Source organism: Melozone crissalis, unplaced genomic scaffold (genome assembly GCF_028551555.1).
Source record: "Melozone crissalis strain CALT ecotype California unplaced genomic scaffold, PUWL_Pcris_2 ptg000231l_1, whole genome shotgun sequence".
NCBI lineage: Eukaryota > Metazoa > Chordata > Aves > Passeriformes > Passerellidae > Melozone > Melozone crissalis.
In genome coordinates, this window is record NW_026535993.1 from 1,079,147 (window position 1) to 1,100,596 (window position 21,450).

A 21,450-nucleotide genomic window follows, 5' to 3' on the forward strand; every position below is an offset into this window, starting at 1 on the left:
TGGATGAGTTCAAGGCTCCCTTCCAACCCAAACCATTCTGGGATCCAATGACTCTGCACCTCTGAAATGCTGAGATCTGCCTGCAGAGCTGCCCCAAGGGCCAAGGTCAGTGCTGGAAGCTAAAGGTGCCTTTTGACCACTCCACACAAAGCCAGGACAATGACTTGTTTTGCTCCTACAACACAGAACACGAAGCTGCCGAAAAAGCCAGGGCAGAAGAACTCTGCAAAGACTACACAAAAGAGGAGACACCACAAGCCTCATGTGACCCCTGTGTCTGATTGAAAACCAAACCCAAATTAAATGAGCAGTCACAAGTTTGGTGTCTCAGGATTGCACTCAGAGCTCTCCTGGTGCCTTCCAAGCTCAGCAGCCGCATCCAGCAACAGGGAACATGCAGAAGGCAACTCAGTGATGATTAGGAAGACACATATGAAGTTATCCATCACAGAACAACCTGTGTGCACCTACATGTCCTGCAGTACAATCAGAAATCAATAGCAAGATGCAGAAACCCTCAACCACTCAGTAAAATATAAAGAACAATTGTAATATTGATTTTAAAAGCACCTCTGTAAAGACAGTTGAGAAGAAGCCTGAGAAAGCAAAGCAAAATGCCTGAATTGAAACCTTTTTTTTTCCCCTCAGAAAGACATTAATAATGGATTTTCAATGCAAGAAGAAAAACTGAAACCCACACCAGATTCTCCTGGTAATACCAGCTCTCTGCAAAGCCCAGCTATTAATGTAACAGGGACGTCCATCAATCAAGCACACAGAAAGTACATTGAGAGCTAAAAAAGAGCATGCAAACATCTGCTTTTGGCAACTTAAATTTTGTCCTTAAGCATAAGGAACATAATAAATTATCAGGAGGTTGGGCTTGAACTTGTTTTCCTCCATCCTGGGCCTAAATGCTGAGGATAAGGATGAAGGTACACAACATGCTGCTGCTGAGACTTGTCATGACAAAAAGTGGGCGAAAGGAGCACGATTTCATTTGTGTTTTCATCTGAAAACACTGGTGCAAGAGGACACCAAGCAGGGGTGTAGCATCTCCCTGTCTGCAGTTCAGGGAGCTCCTGTGAACCCTTTTCCACCTCCAGCATCCTCAGCACATCCAAGACTTCTGGAGTGGTCCCACAGTGGAGTGACAAATGTGCCAGTGTGCTCCAAGGTGCCCATGGCTCCCTCCTCGCCCAGCTCCTTCCCTGCTCCCTGTGGAGCTGTGGTGATTTTGGCAGCTCCTCAGTCCCTCAGTGTTCTCTTCAACCATCAAATCACACTTGGGGTCCATCCATGCAGCCAAGCACTGCCTGGGGTGTCCCAGCAACCCCAGAAAAGCTGGATTGGCACCAGGGGAATGGCTACAGAAAGCAGCTGGGGTGTCCCCATGCCTCCAGTGTCTCCCCCCTTGTAAAACACAGCAGGTCAGAGCAAGTGCTGGAGATAATGAACACAATTTACGAATTCCAGCACAGGAGGTTGCAGGCATGGCTGCAACTAAGTCTTCATAAATTCCTAAGAGTGACAACATAAAATGGCATTACGCAAGGCTGTATTTATTGTCTCCCCATGCTTCCGTCTCCAAGGTGCCACGTTACACTTAATAACAGTTTTCTCCCCAGCTGCCAGTGTTGCAAACCCTGACAAGCTAATGGTCGGGCCAGCCCTCCCCAAACACACACATCTCACCCAGTACACAGCTTCCATGGCAAGAACAGGCAAAAAGGATTAAACCAGTGCTGCCCAGCCTGTCCCCTCCGTGCTGGCTCTGCAGGGCTCCATGCCACACAGCAGGACAGGACTTTTGCCCCTGGAAGTGATGCAGAGGAGGAGCAGCTGCTGTAGGGTGGTACCTGCATGCCCAGTGTCCTGCTGGGACAGGAGCATCCCTGCCCTGCCCTGCTGGGAACACCAGGGCCCTGCCAGCAGAGCAGCCCCACCTGAAACTGCTGCCTGCTGTCACAGCAAGCTCTGGGCAAGGCACCAGCACAGCCCTGGGGGGAACCATGGGGAACCACGGATCCTCATGGAGAACCAGAGATCCTCACGGAGGACCATGGAGAACCAGAGGTCCTCATGGAGAACCATGGGGAACCAGAGGTCCTCATGGAAGACCATGGAGAACCAGAGAACGCCTGGTTCCTCGTGCCAGAAGGACAGGAAACCTCACCATTCAGCATTCCCAGCTCCACTACCACTGCAGTGTGCACTTCCATGGTTCCATATTTAGCTTTTGGACTGTGGATACAGTTTTTCTGGAGCATAATCTCCACTGAGCTTCTTGTTCTCCCTGCTGGTGTAGTGTTCAAAGCCTGCAACAAAATCACTTTGAGCTTCAGGCTAAGCCTTGGGTGTGGATGGAGACTTGACAAGTATAAAGATGCAGCTGTTCCATCCCTGCCTGCATCGCCTGCACTGCAGAAGGCATAAAAAAAAAAAATCATGTGAACCATCTTTAGTTCTCTTCAGAATACAAAAAGGTAACCAAAATCCCCAAACTCACATATATCAGTTTATCAAGTACAGCAAACAGTACAAACAGGAGTGCAGGTGTGTTTGGCCTGAGAAAACTCGCAGTGGATGGAGATGAGTGTGAACATCTCCTCACCCAGTGTCCCCCCTCTCTGGCCTCCGTGTCCCTCCTCTCTTGCCAGCTGACAGCGACCAGCTCTCCTCAGCAGCCTGGCTCTGCTCCTCCTCTAGGACAAGTTCTTTCCCCTTCAGAAAGCAAACCAAAGGTTTAGAGAGCATCTGAAGAGATCAGTGTGTGGAAGGATGATGAAACAGGAGTCAAGTGAAAGCCCCTTGACTTCTCTTCCAGCATAGGCTCTGCCCTCATGGGCACCTTCCCTGCAGCCTCTGGCTCCTGGCTCCAGCCCTCTGGACCCACAGCTCCCCAGCAGCTCAGACATTTCCTGCTGCCTCTTTTCAGAGGAGCCCTTTCTGTGCTTGCCCTGCTCAGACTGCAGCTGATGTTAGTGGGGGAGCAGTCAGCACCACCACCAGGGCTTGCAGCTCTCTGTGAAGCCACTGTGAGATTTTCTGTCTTAAAAAAGGCACTGCCAGAGAGTCCCTGATAGCTGAGCCTGGAAACACCTCTGGGATCAACCCCTGCTCAAGCAGTGTCCCCTCCAGCCCCAGGCCTGTGCTCAGGTGGGTCTGGGATGTCCCAGGACTCCAACACCTCTCTTGTGGAGCTGGCCTGCTCCAGTCACCCTGCAGTAACCAGATTTTTCTGTATTTAAGCAGTGTTTTCTGTATGTTTTGCCGTGGAGGTGTCTTGGATAGGCAGCACAGCCAGTGGGACAGCAGCCACTCCTCCAGCATTCCCTCAGACAGCCTGTAAATACCTGCACTCCACCTGTAAAACCCATCACCATGTGCAACCCCCTTACAGCTCCAGCTAATCCAGATACAGCCAGGGATAACAATTTTTTGTCTATTATCTGGTGAAGAACAGACAGATAACTGTAATTAGTAGCACCCTGGTTAGGTGAAATGATAGTGTAATTAATGAAGATCAGGTGGGCTTTGTTTCAGATAAGGAAAGCAGCAGATTCTATCAAAATGCAAATGCAGCTTAAAATCTTGCCTCAGTGATCACTTAGAGGTACTTTTAGAAGCACCATCAGCCTGAGATGCAGAGGTTTCGCTTGGGCTGAATGACATACCTAAAAATAAACCCTGGTCCGGGGCTAACATGTAAATTTTTGATTAGATCTATTTATTCACACCCCGCAGTGATGGGGGAGACTTGAAGCTCCCTGTTCCTCCTCTGACTTTGCAGGTTCACAGGCACATTCCTGTTATTGCTGCTTGCAAGGACTCTGCAACCCCGGGAGCTCTCCAGCAGCAGAACAGCAGCAATTCCAAGTGACAGGCTGCATACATTAATTCTGTATTCACATAACATCCTGTTGCAAGTGAATGACCCAAGCAAAACTTCCTGCAGTCTTAAGGATCAGGCAGAAAAATCAGGAGAGAGGAGCCTGAGTCTTTTTAATTAGAAATGTTGTCCCTCATTAGAATTTCCAACACCACCACCCTTACTCCTTCCAAAATGTAAACACATAATAAAAAATTAAACATTAATCTGGCATGGAAGAGTTCTTCCAATAAATGGGAATTAGTTCTACAAAACATCAGGACAGACCTAAGGAGATTACATTTCCTTCCCCAGCTTTTGCTGGTAAAGCCGGGCTGGAAAAACAGAGCCATATTTATTTTTTAACTAGGAAGCTTCCTCAGGATGCCAAAGGAAGCAGCTTCAGTAAAGCAGAGCCATTTGTCTCAGTGTGCATTCAAGTAAGAACAAATGCAAAACCAGCTTCTAGACCTCAAGGAGCATCAAATAGCTTTTTAATTTATGTCCCAAATTCCCTGCAGATTCTGAAATGAACAGAGGGCAGGGTTCTGAGAAAATGCCTCGCTCAGTCAAGACAGCTGGATGCATATTCTGAGTTTTCCTCAGAGGAGAAGTTGCTTTTGCACCAGAATGGAGCAGGCACAGCACGTGGCTCTGGAAGGATCTGTGGAAAAAGCAAACCTGTTGCTTGTGTGACCCTATAAATAAATGTATGGAAAACTGAATAACTTGGGAAAGAAAAAGGAGAAAAAAAAAAAAATCTGGAGCCCCATCTGAGCAAGAGGACAATTTGCAGGCAAGAGCTGTGAAGGAGCAAGTGAAATATTCCTCACAGGAGCCATGTGACTGTGCTCACTGCCTGAAAACCCTCTGACCTTGTCCTTGCCCACCCAGAATCAGTTGGAGACGAAAGATTTCTGAAGCCAGGTCATGGAACTTGCGGTTTATTGCAGAGGGCCTGGATGCTGGGGCCCCACTTGGAGCTGCCAGCCACAGCTCAGAGCAGGCCCGAGAGAAGAGAGGGGTAGAGAGAACGAGAGGGTAAGAGAGTAAAAGGGTAAGAGAGTAAAAGGGTAAGAAAGCAAAAGCATAAGAGAGTGAGGTTGCCGTTGCAATACAATAAATCTTCTTCTGTGTTGAATATTCTATTTCTCACTAACCAATCTAGTACAAGATACAAATCCTATACCACTTACGTACAGCCTATAAGAATCATTACATTATCATACTGTGTTACATTTTAAACCCTAAAAACTCCTCTTTGGGCCCCTTCTGCCAAGCTGGCAGGGTCTGATCTTACCCTTGGACCTGTCTGCAAGCAGAGGGTATTGTTTCATCAAAAGGGGATTACCTTCAGTCTGGCCACACCATTGTTTCCAGTGTTTTAGTAACTAAGGTATCTCAAAGCCTGCTTTCATTTCGATCTCTCTTATAGTTTCTATATTCACAAAATCTTTTGCCAGACAATCATATTTATAAGCCATTCCTATTTCATCTTCCCCAACACCATGGAACCAAGGAAACCATTTTGACACTGCAAGGCCTCATGGAAGCAAGGGGCCATTATGCCAAAGGGGACCCAGAGAGACCACTGTGATATCACTGGACCTATGGAAGCAATGATTTCTTGTGATACTATGCAGCCTCATGGAACCAAGTGGACATTATGATGCTGCAGGGCTCCAGATATCCAAGAACATGGAAAAGTTCCGGTTGACTTGGCCTTACCAGTCCCACTGACCTTGGCATATACAGGGTTGCGTCTCATCTGCCCCTAAAACCCTGGAGTTCTGTGCTTTCCTTCCTGTGGGAAAGACCTCTCCTTTTCCTCCAGGGGTTCATGGCTGAAATTGGGATTCTACATCCAAATTCAATTATATTGAAGGATGATTCCTGTATGAAACCTGCCAGAACAGACAGCTCTGGGTGGCCTTGATGTCACAGACATCTTTTCATTAAAATATTTTTGTTAGGATTTTTCCAGCTGAAGCTGGCAAGCTTCAGCAACAAAGTGTAAACAATGGTTATCTGCTGCGGTGGAATGCAACAGGTGGATCCATGATTGGTCTCCCGTGGATGTTTGGATTTACTGACCACACACGGCAGAGCTGGGTCTCGCTCTCTGCTGAGACACAGCCCTTTGTTATTCCTTCCTTTTCTATTCTTAGCTTAGCTAGCCTTCTGAGAATTTTTCCATCAATTTCTTTTTAGTATAGTTCATAATGTAATATATATCATAAAATACTAAATCAAGCTTTCTGAACATGGGGTCAACATTGTCGCCTCTCTCTTCATCCTGTAACCCTTGTGACCACTGTGACACCTTGACATCTTGGAGGCCACCTCTCATCTGCCTTAAAAACAATGGGGGGGGGGGCAAGCTTTTCTTTACAAAGAAAAAATCATCTTTCAAGTGCAGGTGTCCATAGCCAAAAGTGGGAATCCACCTCCAAAATTCTTTATTTCCTAGGATAGCTCCCAGACAAAAGCTGCCAGGACTGTCTAGGTTCCCTTGGATTCCTGAGGGCCAGCTCTCATCTGCCTGTGAAACACTGGGGCCCAGAAATGTCTCCAGGGACCTCTAAGTGTCCCCTTTTACCCTGTCTGTGAAAATTATTAAAAAGATGACAAAAGGATTTTAAATAGGACTAATTAGCATAAAGAAGGAGAAATCAATAGGCAACACTGGTCAATGAATTAATGAAGGGAATTGTGTTACTTAGAACCAATGACCAATAAATCTTTTGCTTGCTAAAAATGTATGGATTTTTAAATATAAATATAAAATTCAGTAATACAAATATAGAATAACACTATTATAAATAAATTAGAACAAATAATTATCATTTATTTATTCATTACTTTTTTTTTACAGGAAAATGCATAAAGTTTTTATGCTTTGGATTGTCATTCTGTAAGAGACGGTCCAAAGATCCCTCATCTGCCTCACAACTGCTGTCAAGGACAGAGATTGACCCTGTAATGGGTTAAAACTTTAAGTTTGTTCATCAAAACTGACAAAGTTATTCCAGTAAGACTGCTGCACCACCTCTAGTTTGTTTAAGTAAATTTACAGACTTTAAAGGATAAGGAAGGTGAAACCAAAAGACAATAGCTTTCACAAACATTTGTTTATCTGTTTAGTAAACTGTTAATATGGGTGGGAGGTTTGCTATAATTGATAACACAGTATCAGCTTATCCGCTCAGTAAACCTAGCATTCCAGGAACTCAGCAGATTGAGGCTAAAAATTCCAGGAATCAGACAAAGGAAAATTACCAACCTTCATCTTCAGACCCCAGGAGGTGGACTATGACCACCTAAACACAAAAGAATACGCAGAGTACTACACATCAATCCTGAAGCAGGACTGTATAAGAACTCCACGGAAAATCAGAAGAGCATGACAGTGGTGGAGTGGAGACTCCCCTGTCACCCAGGGCTGATTTGCTTATTGCTTTGCCCGCTGTAATCGATAAATTCTCAATTGGTTTTACTTGGCAAATTGTCGTCTCAATTTATAACAAATTTTGTGCTGTGACTCAGATAGGGATAATTGTGGAGGGCGGATTTTACCGAGAAGGCGCCCCACCACCCCTCTGGTGGCTTCGGGTGCGACTTTTTGATTCTACCCTACCGACGAACCTAAATTTAAGGCATTAAGCAAAGGGAACTGGTCGACCCTGTACACTTTGTGCACAAAGGTCCAGACGAAGACGCAGGACACAGGACGCGTGAGTATCGTGCGGTGACCGTTCGGTCTGAGTCGGGTAACCTGGAGTGTTGCGAGTGAGAGGGGAACCGGCAGCTCGGATTCCCCAAGCGATTGCGAGCCCTCAGTAGTGCGTTTCCCACTGTTTGCGAGAACGTGGGCCACGAACCAGGGGAAGTGAAAGCAGATCTGTTGTGTGAGTGTACTCCATAAGGCGGGGTGGGCGTACTCCAGAGGATGGGACAGTCAAGAAGTAAGCCATCTGTATCTGATAAACTTGGTAAACTTCCCCCAGTGCCTAGAGACAGTCCGCTGGGATTCATGTTAGATCAAGTGGTTGTTTGCTATTATTGCAGGGAGAGGGGACACCTAAAACCAACATGCCAAAAGAGGGAAAAGGATGGGAAATGATTTCAAGACCAGGAGTTCTATTTGCTGGGAGAAAATAAGAAGCCCCTGATAAAACTTATGATAAGTCCCCAGCAACAGATCCACGAGTTCCTTGTGGACTCGGGGATCGAGCAATCTACAATTCGAACTCTCCCCAAAGGCTGCACCTTTTCCACAGAAATGGTGCAGCTAAAAGGATCTAAAGGGGAACCCTTCGGGGTACCTATAATAAAAGATGTAATAATTAAAGGACCCTCCAAAATGGGAATAGGGTCTCTATTGCTGGTCCCAGAAGCCAATTGTAATCTTTTAGGGCGGGATCTTATGATTGAATTCGGAATAGGAATAGAGGTATCTAAAGGCAAATTAAGTGTAAAATTATGTCCTTCAGAAATTAACAATGAGCAAATGTACCCCCTAAGGGAGAAAGATGGCTGCGTAAATTATAAAAATAAGAAGAAGGAGGAGGTTCCCTTAATATCACCATCATATACTCCTCCCCCACCAAACGCACCCCCTGTTCAAACTGGGAGTCAGGAGGGGGATCCCCTCCCCTTCCCGGATGGTTATCCAGACGATTGGGGACCACTGACTCGAAGTAAAACCAAAAAGGCTGCACCTCTGTCCCTTGAGGGAAATGGCGATGGGGGTGCTCAAACCCAGGTTGGGTTTACTTCAGTTCCCCTTAAGGGACAAAATGTCGACAAAGTAATTAATAACAAACAGAAGAAAAATATCTAAAGGTAATCAATAATAGACAGGGAAAAGATGAAGCACCTACACACTGGTTAAAAAGACTTAGGCGAAACATACAGATGTATTCAAGACTAGACCCAGATAGTCCAGCAGGACAATCTTTTCTAAAGATGAATTTTGTGGTTAAATCATGGGAAGATATCAGAAAGAAACTTGAAAAACTAGACAACTGGGAGGACAGAGGATTGAACGAGCTCCTAAGGGAAGCTCAGAAGGTGTATGCAAGAAGGGATAATGAAAAGGGACAAATGTCGCAGGGAGAAAAAAGGGAAGGAGTGGGAACTCTGAGGATTGCGCGGAGGAAGGAGAGTGTTTGTTTTTATTGTGGGAATAAAGGACACTTTAAGAGGGAATGCCATAAGAGGAAGAGGGATGAGAAAGAGGAATGGATGCAGGATGTAAAGAGAAGGTCTGAAAATAGGGTTTCGTGGGTAAATTGGCAAGCAATTGCAAGGAAGGCAATAGATCATCAGGATTATGACTTCCTGAATACTATGAGTAAGATACAAGCTTTCCCTGTGGTAAATACAACTAATAGTTAGGGAAATGTCGATGTCACAAATGCTCCAGTTGAGCAGAAATTATTGACTGAACTACAGAGTACGATCAATGAATCTGGCCTCCACTTACAGAGGCAAATCTAACAGACAGGCAGCCTCTAGATCGGTTAAAAGCAATTACAACTAAAACAAAGGAAATTGAACAGGCCTACAGACAAGACTGTGAAACCTTTAGCATGGTAGTTAAGATGTTAGTAGAAAAAGACCCATCATTAGAGAAGCCCATTCAGTTCGCCCTGAGGCAGAACTTGCATGAAAGAGGTGAGCGAGGCGTTGAAGAACTCAAACATTTCATTGCTCAGCACAATGCTGCAAACCAAAATGTGTTAGAGCCTCTCAGAGAAGGCTCATACGAAAGATAAAAATATGCTTTTAGAATTTTTGCATTTTGTCTACCATAGTACATGAATCTGCTTTTTAGGATTACAATTTGAAGTGATAAAAGCAAATAAGTTAGGGTGAAATTTTTCTAATAAGGAATGTATGTTTTATGTAGTTTGGCCAAACTAAATGTGTGACTGTTTGATATGTGTGTTTTGTTTGTCAAAGTGCATCAGAAGCCCAGATAACTCCGTTGGTGGAAAGTTAAATTGTCTATTGAGTGTCATTAAGGGTTAAATACTGTTAAAGTTAAATGTTTAAAGTTTCATTCCTGTTAAGTTAAAGTGTTTTTAAGTCATGCAAAATTTAAAGTCGGTTGAGTTGTGTTAAAGTCAAGTTCTGTTAAATTTAAGTGATTTTACATGTAAGTTCTGTTGATTTGAAAATCTGTTAAGTTTAAGTTTTGTTAAGTTTAGGTTTTGTTAAAGTTAAGGTCTGCTAAACTAAGTTCTAATAGGTTCAAATTCTCTTGAGTTTAATTTCTGTTAAGTTTAAGTAAAGGTAAGTTTTAGTGATGTTAAGTTTGGTTAAGCTCAAATGTTTTAAGTGTTATTAGGTTTAAGTGACATTAGATAAATTTATGCTAAACGCTTATTTTATAATTTGTGTGTAAAATGTAAACATGAACATCAGAGAAATTTCCATTAGAGCCTAGGCCTGTTCAAAACATATACCAATTGATTGAGAATGGAGAACAGGCTTGGTGCGCAGTTAATACTGATGAAATTTGTGTATATGTTATTCTTGTTATTCTTTTGGTTTATTGTAAAAAATCACTCATAATTATTTTAGAGCATGACAAAAATGTTTTTGTGCTTTATTCTTATTTTGTTAAGTGGTATGCATAGAGTGAATAATCCTTTGGTATGCCTTTGAAGTTTGCTGGGAGCAGTGGCAAGTCCATCACCACTAGGAAAAGATTTCTCACAAAATTTTATAAAGGGTGTTAAAAGGGAATATACAGATATCATTCTGTAATTAGAGAAGCCTTTGGGAAAATAGGTAAGAAATAAATTTTAAGAATAATAAGGGTATATAACCTAACAAAACAGGTAATCAAGAGGATGTGTAACCTGCTTGAAGGAGAACAAAGCCCATTTCCGAGAACGTCCCTTTGGGGGGGAGGGGGGGGGCAGACCTCTAGCTTACCGGCTATTTACACACATTTCAATTGATTTTACTAAACTGGCTAAAGTAGGGAGACATCGATACCTGCTAGACCTGGTTTGAGGAGTTAAAATTTTGTTTGAAAATATTATACCAAAATATAAAGTCACGGAAGTAGTTGACTCTGATAGAGGACCACATTTTTTGTCTAAAGTTATTCAGGAAGTAATGAAAATAATGGAGATACAATGAGGCCATCACACTCCGTGGCACAAGAAAAGTTGAGAGGATGAATGGGGAAATAAAGAAACAACTCACCAAATTGATGATAGAAACAAAGTCGTTATGAATCAAGTGTTTACCTTTGGTACTATTAAATATTAGAACTCAGCCTAGGGCTGATGTGGGGGTTTCCCCCTTCAAAATGCTGTACGGGATACACTCCAAGACCACCCCAGCCTCAGGGACAAGCAGATTAACACATACTTGACCACCCTAATGCGATATAGGGAAGAACTGCGGAAAAGAGCATGATAGCCCAAAAGACCACCACAGAAAGAAGGTGAATTTCATGCCAGCAGAACCAAAAGACTTTTGAAGAAACCTGAAAAAGGGACTATCACATTTAAACTGGGTGATTGGATATTAATTAAATCATGGAAGAAGACTTCATTAACCCCACAGTACAGGGTGTAAATGTAAAATTGGTCAGGATAAAATTTGTGGAATCAGCCACAAGAGAAAAAGGGGGGAGTCAAGTTCTTGGCAAAATCATAGACGGTGCCCCTGTAATCCGATCCCTCGTACCCTTTGATAATGAGCTCTCTCTCTCTGAAACAGCATAACAGTGATAGGTTAGACCCTCCTGAAGAAATACCCCTGCTGTCGAGAAGACTATACCTCTCTCGTAGCTCGAGGCAACCGAGTTGATGAGCAAAGGCAGAGTGGTAAGTACCTATAGAAAAATCGATTCTAACCTAACAAAGAGAAAGATTATGGAACAGGAGGAGCATGAACTCCTAAAAGGAAAAGGGGAACAGTCACTAAGTTGGGGAATGAATTGACAAATATTTCAATTCAGAGGCAATATCTACCGTCTGACCTGGCAGGTTCTGGTTTTTCTCTTCTAAATGTTGTAACCTGAGTGGATAGGTCCTGCCAGAGTTTTATATTGGGGAGGGGGATATCCCTGTGTTTCTACCCCTACAGGAGCTGTATAACTACCTGCGAAGTGGACCAAGCCTGCTTTCAATGCAACGGCAGGTGGACAATCTGGTAGACAAAGACAAAGAGCGACTAGAGGAGAAATTGCCCCCGATCCTGCGGCCACTACTGATACAACTGAAAGGACACTCGAAAGCGGGTCGACAGGGCCGTGACACGCTGCCAAACGGCTAAGGAATTAATTGACACTGTTGAATCATTATCGCCTTTTTACATAAGGGGACCAGCAGGGAAAACTGCCTTGAGTGTTATAGCCCGTATTGTGCTCTTGGGTAGCAATGTATTGTGGGAGTTGTGGTAAAACCTTTTGGGTGGAACAATCTTTACTCTGGCACTTATGGTGCAACACATGCCAGCACAAGCACACATTTGATAGCTGGCAGGGGGACCTGAGGAGGCAGACAGGGCAGGATCTGCCCTGCCTCGGCTTTAGATCTTTACGAATCTCCTGAACAGAAGATTTTGACTTACTATCGGTGGGAGATAAAGCATACTATAAAAAGGGTTAAAGCTCAAAGTAGGTCTTACATAGCTTCCGCAAGGTGTAGGAGATTGGTGCCCTTAACACAGCGTTCTATTGTAGGGCCCGTTAAAGGAGATCCTGATAAAGCATTAGATCAAAGTATAAAAGAATTACAGGAGTTTAGACTACAACAACCAGGAGTAAAGCTAAAGGTTGATAGAAAAAGGAAGGAAAAGAAAAAGGGAAAAGAAAAATAAAACTTATTTTTTATTGTATTTCTTAGCGCTATAACAGCTGGTATAACAGAAGTAACATGCTTTAACCAGCCAAAAAGAAAACATATGGGTAATTTTTGCTAATCAAACTAAACAATCATCATTTTGCCTGAGTTTAAGAAAAGTTATTAGCCCTTTCTGGACATACTTGGTGGGCTAGCCCATACTTTTGTAACATATGTTATAAGAATATTGGGTGTGATTTTTACTGCTTTTGTTTATTTTGCCTTGTGTTATAATTGTTAATTGTATTTAGAACAAGGTCAGTTGAATGATAGAAGAACCTTGGCTCCCAGAGGAAGAGGGAGCAGTAGATAGACTACTCGGGCTCACTTTTGGGCCATGCATTTTATAGATTAATTGCTATAGTAAAAAGACGTTTAGAAGTTGCACATTTGATGGTGTTTAGGAGCTAGCAAAAAAAGAACTGAAACGATTTGATGAAAAAAATGGTTAAAAAGAAAAAGGGTGGAATTGTAATGGGTTAAAACTTTAAGTTTGTTCATCAAAACTGACAAAGTTATTCCAGTAAGACTGCTGCACCACCTCTAGTTTGTTTAAGTAAATTTCCAGACTTTAAAGGATAAGGAAGGTGAAACCAAACGACAATAGCTTTCACAAACATTTGTTTATCTGTTTAGTAAACTGTTAAAATGGGTGGGGGGGTTTGCTATGATTGATAACACAGTATCAGCTTATCCGCTCAGTAAACCTAGCATTCCAGGAACTCAGCAGATTGAGCCTAAAAATTCCAGGAATCAGACAAAGGAAAATTACCAACCTTCATCTTCAGACCCCAGGAGGTGGACTATGACCACCTAAACACAAAAGAAGAATACGCAGAGTACTACACATCAACCCAGAAGAAGGACTGTATAAGAACTCCACGGAAAATCAGAAGAGCGTGACAGCGATGGAGTGGAGACTCCCCTGTCACGCAGGGCTGATTTGCTTATTGCTTTGCCTGCTGTAATCGATAAATTCTCAATTGGTTTTACTTGGCAAATTGTCATCTCAACTTATAACACTCCCCAAGGACTGAGATGGCACCCTTAAAATTCTAACCCAGGGGTGCTGGCCTGACTGGAGCGGGAAGTCTGCCATAGGAAGCAGGAGGTTTCCCATAGGAAGCAGTCCTGAAACAATGGGCCCTGCTCACTTCTGGCACTGGTTTGTGCTGTTCAGAACTGGACTGTCTGTACCTGTTCTCAATGGATGAATTCTCCACTGTGCCCTCCATGTACCGTCCTGCTTACCTCACGGCGGTAGCTTATAAAAGACTCCTGAGTTACCCAAAGACTTTGAGCCCCAGCCCCTGGCCGGGCAGATCCTGTCCCTCTCTCCTTGCTCAGGGCTCTTGCCGGGATGGGCACTGGCATGTGGGGATGTGCAATGGCAAGGGCAGGAGCATGGGGCGGCCCCTGCCAGGCTGCTGAGCAGGGACAAGGAGGCAATGAGGCCCCAGGCCTGCAAGGGTCACTTGTCTCCTGCTCCTGCCTCAGGCCCAGGCCCAGCAGCCATGGCCAAAGTGCTGCCCAAGTTGGCTCTGGCAGGTCTGTCTTGCAGCTGCTGCCCATGCCTGTGCCCTGTGCAGCCCAGGCTATCCCATGGTGTCCCTGCCCTGTGCCTCTGTCCCTGCAGGCTGTCGGCATCCCCTGGCTGCCCCACCTGGCTGGCCCCTTCCTTTGCTGACAGCTCTGCCTCCTGCCTGCCTCTGCCTGCCCACACAAAGCCTGTGTGGGGAATGAATGAAAAATGAAACCAAAAGGCTTCATTCCATGTTTACCCTGCCTGTGAACTTTCAGCACAGGAACAAGGCATGCAGGGGCTGCTTTCCCATCAAGGATGGTTGGAAGAGAAGAAGACATCTGGCTCAAAGATGCAGGAATAGAGAAAACAAGTAGTGAATCTTGGAACTTGGGGTGGGTTTTATGGAAGTGGGTAAATTGTAATTCATATTTACTGACTGTGTATAAGCAAGACAATGGTAGAATAACATGTCCACGTAAAGTTAGGAGTTTTTCATCACTAGAGCTCAGGCCTGGATAAATGACACCCTGTGAAATACCAAATTAGATTTCAGGAGCCTTATTCTGATCTTTCAGAGATTTGGTGTCAGTGGGGCCTCACAGAACTAAGGAGTCAGCTGTGACACTGTGCAAACTCATGGAACAAAGGGTTTATGGTGACACAGCAGAACCCCATGGAACCAAAATCCATTTGGGCGCATTGGGGCCACATTGAACCAATAGTCCATTGTGATGGTGCGGATCCAAAGAGACCATTGTGACCCTGAGATACCTCATGGAACAAAGGGCCCATGGTGACACTGCAGAACCAAGGAGACTGCTGCTGGCAGTGTGAGAGCTCATGGAACCAGAAGTCCATTGGGACACAGCAAGGCCTATGGAATAAAGGGTCCCTTGTTAAACTGTGTGGCCTCATGGAACCATGAGCCATTGTGACACAGCGTAGCCACATGGAGCCAAGGGGTCACTGTGACACTGCAGATCCAAGGAGACTTTTGGGACTGAGGAACCTCATGGAACCAAGAGTCCATTGTTCCACTTTGGGGCCCTGTGGAACCAAGGGGAGCACAGTGACATTGCGGGGCCTCATGGAACAATGGAGACTGTTCTGACACTTTGGGACCCACTGGAACCAAGGGGCCATTAGAGCATGGCAGGGCCTGGTGGAATCAGGGGGACTGCAGTGAACACTGTGGGTGTCCATGGGATGAAGGGTCCATTCTGACACCGTGGAACCAAGGATACCATTGTCACACTTTGGGGCATCATGAAACCAACGTCCGTTGTGACACAGCAGAGCCTCATGGAGGCCATTTATAGACTTGGAGGCCTTGTGAAACCAAAAGGCCATTGTGGCACTTCAGAGCCTTGTGGAGCCAAGGGCACCATAGTGACACTGTGGGGCTCCATGAAACCAATGGTCTGTTGTGATGCTGCAAGGCCTTATGGGATCATGAAGACCATTCTGACACTACAAGGCCTCATGGAAGCAAGGAACCATTGTGACACTCTGGAGTCTTCGCAGGCCAAGGGGCAGTTGTCACACTGTGTGGCACCATGGAACCAAGGAGGCCATTGTGACACTGCAGGGCCCCATGGAACTAAGGAAACATGGAACAGTGCAGGACCCCATGGAACCAAAGGTCCATTGGGATATTGCAGGGCCTCATGGAATCCTGGAGGCCATGATGACACTTGGAGGCCTCGTTGAATCAAGGGGCTCTGCAGGGCCTCAGGGAACCAAGGAGGCCCGTCTCATATTGTGAGTCCCCATGGAACCAAGGGTCCATTGTAATACATCAGCACCAAGGAGACCCCTGTGACACTGCCAGGCCTCGTGGAAGCCAGGGACCATTATGACACTCGGGAGCCCTATGGAAACAAGAGGCCAGTGTGACACAGGAATGCCTCATGGAACCAAAGGAGCATTGTGAAACAGCAAAACCTCATTGAACCAAGAGCACAATAGTGACACTGTGGGGCTTCAAGGGACCAAGGGGAGATTCTCAAAGTGCAGAATCAAGGAGACCATTGTGACACTCTGGGGCATCATGGAACCACTGGTCCATTGTGACACAGTATGGCTGCAGGAAACCATGGGGGCCATTTCTACACCTTGAGGCCTTATGAAACCAAAGGGCCATTGTGGCACTTTGTGTCTCCATGGAACCAAGGAGTCCATTGTGATACTATGAGGCCCTGTTGGGCAATTGTGGCACTGTGTGGCACCACGGAACCAAGGGACCATTGTGAAACTACAGGAACTAAGGATGTGACATCCCCATGGAACTAAGGATTCATGGAACAATGTGGGACTCATGGAATCAGAGGTCCATTGTGACATTGAGGGACCTCATGGAACTAAAGGAGGACAATTGTGATGCTGTGGGGCTCAACGGAAGCAAGGAGCCAGTGTGACACAGCTGGACCTCATGTAGCCAAGGGGCCACTGGGATCCTGAGGAGCCCAAAAGAACCAAGGGGCCATTTTGACACTCTGCAGCTGTGGAGACCATGAGAGGCATTCCCTGGGTTAGGGAGACACAAGAAGCTTCCCTCAAAATCTGTGCGACCCCATTGGCTCCTTCCCCTTGTTCTGTGTCCCTCAGCCCCTCCCTCCCCATTCCCCATTGGCCCCATCTTTGTACTGCCCCCATGGCACTGATCAACCCCTTCCTCTCGAGATACAGAAACCTGGACTCCCCCCAGGAGTCCTGCCTTGTGACCCTGAACATCTCATTGCTCGGCTGAATTAAATATCTGTGGATACCAAGCAAAGGCCCTTTTTGCTTCCCTACCCTGGGCTTTATTAGCAGCTATTCCACCTGCAACAATGGCCCATTATGGCAGTGTGGATCCAAGGACATCATGGTGACACTGTGGGACCTCATGGATCCAAGGGACCATTGTGACACTGAAGAACTTCATGGAACCCAGGGTCCATTGTGACACAGCAGGGCCTCATTGGAACAAAGAAACCATTGCTGACAGTACAGAAACTCACGGGATCAAGATTCCATTCTTATGCAGTGGGGCTTCATGGAACCAAGGAAGCACTGTGACACAGCAGGGCCACATGGAACCAATGGTCCATGGAGATACTGCAGATCCAAGGAGACCATGGTGATGCTGTGGAACCTCGTGGAGCCAAGGGGCCATTGTGACACTGTGGGGCTCCATGGAACCAAATATTCATGGTGACGCAGCAGGGCTGCTTGTGACCAATTGTCCATTGTGACACTGCAGATCCAAGAGACCAGGGTGACACTCTGGCAGTTGATGGAACCAAGGGGCTGTTGTGACACACCAAGGCCTTGTGGAACCAAGGAGAGCATTGTGGCAGTGCAGAACCAAGGAGGCCATTTTGACAGTACAGAACCCAATGGAACCAAGGGTCCATTGTTCTACAGCAGGGCCTCATGGAGCCAAGGAGCCATTGTGAAACTGTGGGGCATAAGGGAGTCAAGGACACCACTGATACCGAAATCCACTGGATAGAAACTTCTGAACAGTTTTGAGTATTTGAAAGCAGGTATTCTTTATTACAGTATGGTGGTCACTTGGGCCATCCTCCCTCCATTGGAGTGCATTAAGCATTAAATGAACACAGTTTTTATCACACACACTGATTATGTATCCATTAGCTATCCCCAGTTCCTTTGAGTTTATTTGACATAGTTGAACCCCCTTATCACAAATCCTTTCATGGTTCTTTGGATTTTGTCTTCAACATCCAGTGCCCTTTTAGGTGGCTGTTCCTTGACCCCTCCTTTTGAGTAAGGGCAATATTATTATTTTGCATAACTTCTGCTTTGTCAGCCTTGCAGAGCTGAGCTGGCATCCTGCTTGCATTTTGTGTGACTTCTGTTTGCCAGAGGTGCATCCTCAATCAGTTTCTCCAAGACTGTTCTGTTCTACTGTCCTTGACAAGAGTACATTTTGTTCTCTTCTTCTGTCCTTGTCTCAGTGCTCGCCTTGCATGAGGCGTCTGCAACCCCCCCACCCTATGGGCCTGGGGTGGGCAAGTGTTCCTGGGGAACAGGGATGGACAGCTGGGCTGGACTGACCCAAGGGATGTTCCATTCCATGTCACACCATGATCAGAAATTGAGTTAGAGAAGCGGGATGGCAGGAGTGGTAGGGAATATTTTTTTTAAGATATTTTTCTTTGAAAAAGCTGCTGCAAATACAGAATCCTCTCCTGCTACAGGGTGGTAAAACATTTTCTGCTGATAGGAGATTTGCTTTTCTTCTGTTTATGGTCTTTTCTTTTTGCGGTTGGTTTGTTTGTGGGGTTTTTGTGTTGTTGGGGGTGGGTCTTGCTTTGGTTTTTTTTGGTTGGGTTTGGGTTTTTCGCTATTGAACTGCCTTTCTTCTGATGCATAAATTTTTCCTGCCCTTTCTTGTGGCTTGCTTGGCACCTGCTGGCCTGGTCACTTGGTGTCCCTCCGTGCAGGGACAAACAACCTCCTGCAGGTGGGGAGAGGCCAGTGCTGGCAATGGTGGTTGCAGGGGCTGGTGTGGGACAATTGCCCTGGGGCACCTTCCCAGGCTGTCCCAGAACAAAGACACAGCCCAGGCCCTGTTCTGCTGCTGCCTCAGGTCCATACCAGGAGCTCTGGCTGTGCCAGGACACTGCTGTGAGCCCCCCCTGCACGCTCCCCCAATTCCCCAGGCACTGGGCTTTGCTGTGCCAGGGCATTCCTGGAGCACATTGCTGACAGAGCTCTGGAGGGGAGCAAAGCCTCCCTGCCCTGCCCTCAGGAGATGCCCTTTGCTGCTGGAGCTGCTGTGCTGGAGCCCAGCTGTGTCCCAGCAGTGCCCATGGCCTGGCCCTGCCTGTGGCCACAGCAGGGACACGCAGCAGGACAGTGACCAAGCTGCCAGAGCGCTCCGGCCTTACAGCCACAGCAGGGCTGGCAAGGACAGGGTGCAGTTGGGCAGAGCAGATGTGGGAAGAGGCAGGGGCATTGTCCCTGGCTGTGCTGCTGTGCTGGGAGTCGCTTCCCTCCACCTGTGCTCACAGGCACTGCCCCTGCAGGGACAGTTAATGGCTGAGGAAGAATCCTGGATAAACAGGTTGGGGCAGGCACTTGTTTTTATTTAAATGCACAGGGAACAGACTTCTTGTAAGTCTTTGTCCTTAAAATAATACAGACATTAATGCAGAAATGCAAACAATATTACTGCAATATTTTTCAGAAAAAACAACAGTAGTCAAAGAAGTTACTGAAAAAAAAAATGGTCAAATACGGGAAAAGTCTGAGATTGTAAAGCGTTACATTCTAAAGGCTCTGCAACAGAAAGGAGACAGTTTAATGCTTCTGAAACCATCCAGTCATCATTTTCCTCAGGGCATCCTTGAGCTCCTGGTTCCTCAGGCTGTAGATGAGGGGGTTCAGGGCTGGAGGCACCAACGAGTACAGAATTGACACTCCCAGATCCAGGGAGGGGGAAGACATGGAGGGATGGGGCTTCAAGTAGGCAAAGGCTGCAGTGCTGAAGAACAGGGAGACCACGGCCAGGTGAGGGAGGCAGGTGGAAAAGGCTTTGTGCCGTCCCTGCTCAGAGGGGATCCTCAGCACAGCCCTGAAGATCTGCACATAGGAGAAAACAATAAACCCAAAACAGGCAAATGATAAAAAGGCACTAACAGCAAGGAGCCCAAGTTCCCTGAGGTAGGAGTATGAGCAGGAGAGTTTGAGAATCTGGGGAACATCACAGAAGAACTGGCCCAGGGCATTGCCGTGGCAGAGGGGCAGGGAAAATGTATTGGCTGTGTGCAGCAGAGCATTGAGAAAGGCACTGGCCCAGGCAGCTGCTGCCATGTGGGCACAAGCTCTGCTGCCCAGGAGGGTCCCGTAGTGCAGGGGTTTGCAGATGGACACATACCGGTCATAGCTCATGACTGTGAGAAGGGAAACCTCTGCTGAAATGAAGAAGACAAACAGAAAGAGCTGTGCAGCACATCCTGAGTAGGAGATGTCCCTGGTGTCCCAGAGGGAATTGTGCATGGCTTTGGGGACAGTGGTGCAGATGGAGCCCAGGTCGCTGAGGGCCAGGTTGAGCAGGAAGAAGAACATGGGCGTGTGCAGGTGGTGGCCGCAAGCTACGGCGCTGATGATGAGGCCGTTGCCCAGGAGGGCAGCCAGGGAGATGCCCAGCAAGAGGCAGAAATGCAGGAGCTGCAGCTGCGGCGTGTCTGCCAATGCCAGCAGGAGGAAGTGCCTGATGGAGCTGCGGTTGGACATTTGGTGCCTCAGGAAATGGTTTTCTGCTGAGGAGGAAAAGGCAGGACAGAGCTGGGCCAGATGCAGACCAAAATCTATTACACATCTCATAGCAATTCAACATTCAGAGTCTCTCTTTTTAGGAACACTTCTCTGCATTCCCCTTTCCTGGCCCTGGGTTTTGCAGGCATTGAGAGCAGGGACTTACAAATGGGCTCCAAAGGATTCCTTAGTCCTGTCCAGTGAGAGACAACTGAGAAGGCTGGATGATCACCAATTAAATGGACTCGTCAAACACCAGAAAGCTTTTCAGTCCTGCTGTTTGCAATTTGCCCGTCTGAAGAACTGAGCTGAGGAAATTCCTTGTCTTTTTTCATCCAGCTGCACCTGCCACAGTTAGGAGTGGTTGTGAGTGTTTGAAATCCCTGACATTTCTAAAGCACTGCAGGTGAATCCGTGTGGGTGTGAGAGGCACCGGGATGGTCTCTCAGTGCAGGGACAAGAGAGCAGCTCTGCCCATCAGGGCTGTTCTCAGCTGCCCCTTGCTGGCAGCTTGGAGCTGAAGGAGAGGCACCCAGAGGAGTTCCCCTATGAGAAACAGGGCAGTGCTGAGGGCAGAGGGCTCTGGGCAGAGAGCAGATGGAGAGAGCCCTCACCTTCTCCCAGAGTGCCTCATGAGGATCTCGGCTGTCTCCTGCCAGGCTGGTGCACAGAGGGATCATTGCAGTGCCCAGGTGCAGCTGCCCAGCAGCATTTCCCTGGCCCTGCCACTGAGCTGTCTCCTCCATGGGGATCCCAGGCAGCCCAGAGACAGCACAGGAGAGCTGTGCCCTTCTGGAGGGCATCCTGCAGCCCTGCAGGACACCCAGGGAATGAGCTGAACGGCCCTGAGGGCACCTGGGCACTCTGCTCCCACAGACACATCTCCGCAGCAGGATCCAAAGGGTCCCTGC

General features: G+C 46.7%; 1 protein-coding gene across 1 annotated transcript; it reads right to left on the reverse strand.

Moving 5' to 3' along the window:
- Positions 1-19,582: 19,582 nt before the first annotated feature.
- On the reverse strand, positions 19,583-20,518 carry LOC128949430 (olfactory receptor 14J1-like). Its single transcript, XM_054294291.1, has one exon. It carries the CDS (start codon positions 20,516-20,518, stop codon positions 19,583-19,585), a length of 936 nt encoding a protein of 311 aa, XP_054150266.1.
- Positions 20,519-21,450: the final 932 nt, after the last annotated feature.